The sequence below is a fragment of the Diadema setosum genome, chromosome 2, assembly GCF_964275005.1.
Source record: "Diadema setosum chromosome 2, eeDiaSeto1, whole genome shotgun sequence".
Taxonomy (NCBI): domain Eukaryota; kingdom Metazoa; phylum Echinodermata; class Echinoidea; order Diadematoida; family Diadematidae; genus Diadema; species Diadema setosum.
Window position 1 is genome coordinate 15,176,120 of NC_092686.1, and position 7,830 is coordinate 15,183,949.

The window sequence follows — 7,830 nt, forward strand, 5'->3', positions numbered from 1 at the left end:
CTGCATTCAGAATATCAGTGTGTGCAATACATTTTTCAAGTTGGGACATGGACTCAATGCTTGAAGCAGTCTCTATTTTCTCTCAAACAGTAAGATGACTCATTTCCTTTTGATGATTCAAACCTTGTAACCATGGGTTTTGATTTTGATGACATTAATCTTCTACTCATTGTCTCACTCTCAACTCGAAGTTCACCACTTCTGCATCAGAGCAATGAGAAAAAAAAAAACGACTTTTAACTTATGACTAACCAACACTTTATCTCAGCCGATGCCCATGCACTCACATTGTATGTGCTCCATCGCCCCGTGATAGCGAATTTTGATTTTAAAGGGATGCCCTTTTTGGTGGTACAAGTGCAACTAGTGTATTATAGGTGATAATGATACTTCCATAGAAAAAAAAAATCTAAAATTGTCTAATGACAATTGATCATATACTGTACAAACCAAATTGCCTGCATCTCTCAGGACCAAGCAACTTCTTGGACCACACCTGCCTTCTCTGTTGCTTGTGCTGCCTCCTCCGGGAGGCAAATATACAAATAATGACTGCTATGAGGGGCACAGTTAAAATTATGGGCCCAAGGTGATGTCAAAACGATAACTATGCCCTCAGCTTCGCTTCGGGAATAGTTATGGTTTTCACATCACCGAGGCCCTACATAATTTTAACTGTGCCCCGAATATCAAGCTGTCATTATTTGTTTTATATACCGAAAATATAGATTCCGAAATATAGATACCGAAAATATAGATTCTTGTCTCTTTTACAGCACTCGTAATCAACGCTGATCGACAGCGCGGCGGTCGTATCATTGGTGCGTACATGATAATCTTAAAATGTGATCTATGTGTACGGGGTTGCGACTGTCTCCAAACCTATTTACAGGGCACAGTTGATTCTATGCCCCGGGCACAGTAAATCATGACGTCATTTTGATCAAAAATAGGGCACATCTATTTTCAAGACTCCACTTTTAACCAATCAGATGAGAGGAATCTATATATGAGGTATATAAACTTCTTTAGAGCCATGTTGGCATTCTTGAGATTCAGATATGCCTGCAGTAAGGCTGCCCAGTATCGATGTATATAGCTTCAGCACGACAGAAAGGGCGAGGTCCTATACGACGTTTGTATTATGTCCTGCATGGCAGGAGTCATTTGCAGCAAGGCCGGGATATTCGTTAAACATCAGCTTCATGTCCTGTTCAAATACTGTGGATGTGCTGTAGATATCCTGTAGATATGCTGTAATCATCGCTTATGGCCGTCCTGTCCGTTTGTCATCCGTAACTACATGACGTTTTGCCCGGTAGTCATCCTGTGGCTATTCCGTGGATATGCGTTAGATGTGCTGTACATAGCCGTTCGATCGGTTCCATCTCTTGCAGGAACGGACTTTACAGGAGGCATAGCGGATGGAAACGCGTGGAAAACGACAAAGCACAGTACAAATATAGGAGAAAACGTGCAACTATAGAACAAGGGTTGGATCACGCTATCCGTTTTTGGCGAGAAATAAACGTCCATCTAAAGGATAAAAAGGACTTGAAACGCATCGTCACGGATATCAACGGATGCTAAAAATCGACATTCGTTTCTTATACGGTTGCCTTATCCGGCAAAGTGTGACAGGGGCATTACAGTAACAGCAAGTAACAGCAATAACGACACATCCTATTAAACTGTGTCTGTACAATGTAATTAAGTTGTTACAGGAGGATGATGTCACAGCTGCAATGGGATTGAAAAAAAAAATGATCTGAGGATTTTTTTTTTTCAGAGGCGGAGCTTAAAGGGAACCAAAACCCAAAGAGCAATGTGAATTGAGTGAAAGCAGCAACATTAGTAGAACATATCAGTGAAAGTTTGAGGAAAATCGGACAATCGATGCAAAAGTTATGAATTCTTAAAGTTTTGGTGTTGGAACCGCTGGATGAGGAGACTACTAGAGGTTATGACGTATATGTGGGCAACAATATAAAGAAGATAATTTAAGAAAGTTCCAACAAAAATTCACTTTTCTAGCGATATGAAAGAGAACCTGACCACCCGCTTTCAGAAAACAGGGGAAATAATTGCTATCAAGTTGATGGAATGTATAATTTTCATGAAAAAAAAAATGAATTTTTGTAAATTTTTGTACTGTTGCTGCTTTCACTTAATCCACATTTCTCTCTGGGATCCCTCCCTCCCAAGGCGGTTAACATTACACCGTGCAGCTGTCCGTGCTTGTTCCATATTCTTAGAGATATTCCCTTCAAGGATGAACATGGGCGGGGGTAATGGGTTAGGATTTTAACCCCTATCACGGGCTTTTGGTAGGGAAGCCATCAAAATTGAAAAAAATGAATTTATTCTCATATTGTACAATAAAACGAGATACAATCCATATTACTGAAGAAATACATCAAAATCATCAGATTACAATTCAAACTAGAAATGTTGCTATGGCGACTGGTATGCCTCCGCCATAATGCATGGTTATCCTAATAGGTCTATAGTATGTACAATGTCTTGAAAATGTGTGATGACAGTTTCACATAATACTAATTGGCAAAATATTAAAATGACTGATTTGTCACAAAAGTGTTGAATGTTCACTTTCTTTGAACTAGGTTTAATGGGATGAATGGCTATATTGTCTAAGAGTGCGGGTATTTGGGGATTTGAGGATTTTTACTTAACTTTTGACTCTTTCATAAGTTTAAGGAAAAGTGAAATGTAACACTTTCACTTTGACCTTGACCTTTGACCTTATGGCAAAGTGCTTCCAAGAGAATCTCTATTGGGCAATACTTTCATATACTTTAAGTTTCAAGAAAAATCCTGCAGGCATTGCATATAGATAAGAGGAAAATAGTGAGATTTTGAGCAGTTGACCTTGACCTTTGACCCCTGACCTTTGACCATGACCCCTACATTCCCTAAATAATCACTGCCAGTTAGTGCATGCATATGTACTAATGTTCCATGAAGATGCCTATAACCATTTGCGTTTTATGGAGAAAAAGAGTGAAATTTTAACATTTTCACTTGACCTTTGACCTTTGACCTTTGACCTCGCGACACAAAACTCTCTCTGGAGAATCTTTATTTGATAGTTCATGTATACACTAAGTTTCAAGAAAATATCTTCGGGCATTGCATATGGGGAAATAGTGAAATTTGGTGCATTTGACCTTGACCTTTTGACCTTTGACCTAGAGCATGTGTGCCCAGAGTTGATAGGCACAAATTCACCTACTCATACATATACATGCCAAGTTTCATTAGGATATCCCTAACGGTTTTTTAGTTACGCCGTCCACAAAATTGATTACGGACGGAAGGACGGACGGACAGACGGAAGGACGGACGGACGGAAGGACGGACGGACAACCCGAAAACTTCATACCTCCGGCTACACTTCGTGGCGGACGCATAAATATAAAAGAAAAACCTATTGGTACAAAACTAAACGCAATGATAATCAAGGCGAATCAACAACACAAGACTATAACGAGTGAATGACAGAACCGAAGCTAAGGTCCCTTACATATAAAAGTGTGAAAGAGAATGGACCCAACTAATACCAATAATCTTGTGGATACTATAGTCGATTTCTAAGGTTGAATGCATAATGGAAGACAAGAAATAGCAATGAGAATAAAGATGCTGCTTTTTTCTGATACAAGAAAAGAAGGGTGACTGAACCAGGTTCACATCGCTTACCCATTAAAGGGGCCCTGAAATCCAAATGCATGTTGATTTGTGTTGATTTATGATACCCTCAACATCACTTTTGCGGTGAACGAATATCTAGAAACATTCCATATATTTTTAACAATTCTTTCTTCTATTTTTCTTCAGATTACTTCGGAACGCCCACAAAAAAAAAAAAAAAAAATCCTTCCAAACCAATATTCCTCAGATGACCTCATCTGTCAATCGTTGCTATTCAAAGTACTGAAATGTTTAACAAAAGACATTGGAATGCACCTTCCCCTCGACTCAGCATAACTTGCATGTTCCCTCGCCATGTCTTTTGTTAAGGGCTTTTTACACTTGTGTTTCTTAACCCCGGACTTTCTCTGACCCAGGACTATCGTTAGTCCCGTACCAATTTTTTCAGCTTTTTACACTCGCCAATTAGTCCCGTACTATCTCTTGTCCGGGGCTAAGGAGAAAACTGACCTTTTTACACTCGTCTTTCTTAGCCCCGGACTTTCCAAACCACATGAATATTCATAATTACGCTGTGTACTGTACACGTACACGCACGCACCGGCAGCACTTGATTACCTCGTTTCTGATTGGTCAGTGAGGGTCGCACTTCGTCTCCGTCGCTTAGCCCAGGATTATTTTTTCGTTCTGTTTACACTCACTTGCTTGGCACCGCAATTGCGGTGCTAACCCCTGCTATTTTGCAGGGCCAGATAGTACCGTACTATCGGTGGGGCTAGCCCACTTTGGCAAAAACGAGTGTAAACAGAAAGTGGGCTAAGGATAGTCCCGTACTATCGGTGGGGCTAAGGCCCCCCCTTAGCCCCACCGATAGTCCGGGGCTAAGCAAAAATTTACAAGTGTAAAAAGCCCTTTAGTCACATTAATATCACAGATACATGTTTCAACTCTGCACCTTTAGTAGAGTCAAATTTTACACCTTTACTGAAAGTTTCACAGTTGCACCTTTAAGTTGTTCTACTATAGCTGTAAATAAACACCCGTACAAATGAAGGGTTTGTTTGCAAAAACCGATAAGTCCATTTTTGAAGATTTTGAAGTGCGATCTCTGTCATAAAGTTCAAAATAATACCTTTTAAATGATATATTGGTCACTACATATAATTGTATATTTTTTAAGTTATGGTCAAAAGAAGCAAAAATTTTCTTATTATTCTCTTTATTTTTCTTGACCTTTAATCGCAAATATCTCCATTTGACAAATATGGACTTATCGGTTTTTGCAAACAAACTCTTCAAATATGCCTATATAGCAAAGTGTGCCTTGCATCATTACAAGAATTTCATCATGCGGCTAAATCAATGTCAATCGCCTTCCAGTTCTGTTGATTCTTTTATGCTTTCCAGCTAGAAAGGACATATCAAAGAGCTTATACCATGAAGATGTGAGATATTGACAAGAAGCGATGTTACACTGAGTATATTGATTCTACTAGGTGTTACAAAAAAACATTTCCCACTTTTGATCCTTAATAGTTCGAAAAGTATATATCAGATAAAATTGTTATTGATATGAGTAATAGCTGAATAGTGTACAATTTTGTTGAAGGTGATTTGAATATGAAAATCTATATCAGTTTCATGAAGTCTATGATTAATTTCAAAGGTAGGTTCCAGATTTTGGTCAAATTTTAACCCTCTGTACAAAACTTGAACTTTACACAGGAACTAATGACGTGTATGTGAGTGTGTGCTTACAATGACCCTGAACAATGGACATGCGGATACCACCTGTTCAGAGCTCTGCTCCAAGGCACATGAATGCTTTATTAATTATTCATGATGGATTGCCCTGGGCACTGCTAGTCTGAATTCATGGCAAAGGGTGAAATGCACGCACATGAAAAAAAGTAAGCACATGTTTCCATGTACTTGCGTACACCACATTTCAGAATGAATAAAGACTAGCTGTGATAGTGGAATTCCTCATGAATAAATAATGAAGCATTCAAATCATGGCCATTGTCCAGGACCATACATAGGTGTCAACTACACACTTCCATACACACCAGTAACATCTGTGCAAAGTTAAAATTTTGTACAGAGGGTTGAAAATAGAACAAAATCTGAAACCTAACTGAAAAATTAATGCTGAATTTCATGAAGCTGACTTACGCTTTCATTTTCAAACTTACCCCCAACAAAATTGTACACTCAGCTATTGCTCATATCAATGTCAGTGTTATCTGATATACAGTTTCTGAATTATAAAGGATCAAAAGGGGGAAATGTTTTTTTGTAACACCCAGTATATGTACACGACAGACTCGCGAATTGTGTGGGAGTTGCAGTGAGTAGTATATATTATGTTGTATCTTTACTGGTTAATTCATTATCATCCTGTGCGCAACGAGTGCGCATTCGACCACTCAAGATATATATTACAGGGTATACATTGCTCAAACCTGCACTCAACCAAAAACTTTTAACATCCTCTCGTCATTTTCGGTAACGAGTGTTTAAACTTTGCTTCATTAAATGACAATGGAAATGGAAACCACTCTGACGACTTCAAACTTTCTCGACTCGACATCGAGTTGGACGTGGGACGCGTCAAACAAGGATTTAATCGTTAATATCGTATTCACCATCCTCGGCATAGTCGGAATACTCGGAAACGTGCTCGTCCTTGCAGTAATCAGCTTGCTGAAGGAGCTCCGCACATTCATGAACATCTTAATCGCCAACCAATCCCTGATCGATCTCATCACCTCTCTGCTGGTGTTCCTTCACTGGCTTTCCGAAGTTCCGGTCAATGAGGAAAACAAAGTCCGTGCCTTTATGGCATGCACCGTCATCAACAGCAAGTACCTTTTCTGGAGTGCCATTGTGTCGTCAACGTTCAACCTTGTTGTTTTAACGTTGGAACGCTACCTCGCCGTCATGCACCCCATTAAATACAAGAGAGCCACAATGAAAAGGCGGACAATAATCGTCGTCGCTCTCGCCCCCTGGCTTCTAGGGTTTGGATTCCAGACATACTCAACGATCCCTATTCGCGCTGAGGGGACAGCTTGCATAACGAAGATATCGGACAGGGCGCTGATCGCCCTTGGGGTGATATCCTTCTTCGTCCAATACCTTTTTCCTCTCTTGGTGATGATCTTTGTTTATGTAAGGCTAGTAATGTCTCTACGAAATAGAGTCGCTCACTTCAATGCCCCCGGAATTGCCTTGAGAATGTCGGGTTGTGGCAGTCACGCCCAAAGCGATAAGGATTACACCAGGGCTCCTCTTGGACAAAACGCCTTGCCATTGAATGTTGCTGCTGGTGGTCGTGGTGCCGTCCGAATTCCAAACTACAGAGACAGAGCTCGGAAGAACATCGTGAAGACCCTTCTGATCGTGTCAGTCACCTTTGCGGTCTGCTGGACTCCGAATCAAATCATGTATTTGAATTTCAACCTCGGGGGGTATCTCGATTTCGAAAGCGGCTTCTACTATTTCTCGGTCATCCTAGCCTTCTGCAATATGTGCATCAATCCTTTCATCTATGCCTTCAAGTATCGACGATTCAAGAAAGGGGTGAAAAAGCTCTTCTTTTTTGCCGAAGTCTAGAGTCGCGTTTAACTGGTTTTACAGGCGTCTCTGTCATCAGTCATTAGGCTTGAAAGCGATAGCAAAGCTTGAAGTTCCATTACTCTCCATGCTAAAGTTGACTTGCATAAATCGATTAAAATCAAACAAAATGTGTGTCATGGAAGTTTCATCAAAATCGGACATAACGTTTGAAAAAAAAAAAAACCCGATATTTGACTCTAAAGTTTCACATGCTTTTACCGAATAAAGTTTTGGTTGGGAACAGATTATGCAAATTAGTAAGTTGAAGGTGGTTGCGCGCGCAAAAAAAGAAGAAGAAAAAAGAATAGCACACAAATCACGTTTTAGCTTAAAAATTCAACAACTTCGACTAGTTTCCCTTCAAGTATACAGGTAAATGCAACACAACAATTTTACGTAAAAGGTGCATTTATTTCTCTTTTATTTCATGTCAAAAGCTGAGCTGAGGATTTGGCGAATCTTAGGTAAGTCAGTACGAAACGTGTGATGTGATGGCATCTAATTTTTGGACGCTATACCAATGTCACTGCTTAATTC

At 39.8% G+C, this 7,830-nt stretch overlaps 1 protein-coding gene across 1 annotated transcript; it reads left to right on the forward strand.

The window, feature by feature from the left end:
- Positions 1-6,216: 6,216 nt before the first annotated feature.
- Positions 6,217-7,290, forward strand: LOC140242797 (galanin receptor 2a-like). Its single transcript, XM_072322556.1, has one exon. The coding sequence runs from the start codon at positions 6,217-6,219 to the stop codon at positions 7,288-7,290; it is 1,074 nt and encodes a 357-aa protein (XP_072178657.1).
- The last annotated feature ends 540 nt before the right edge of the window (positions 7,291-7,830 follow it).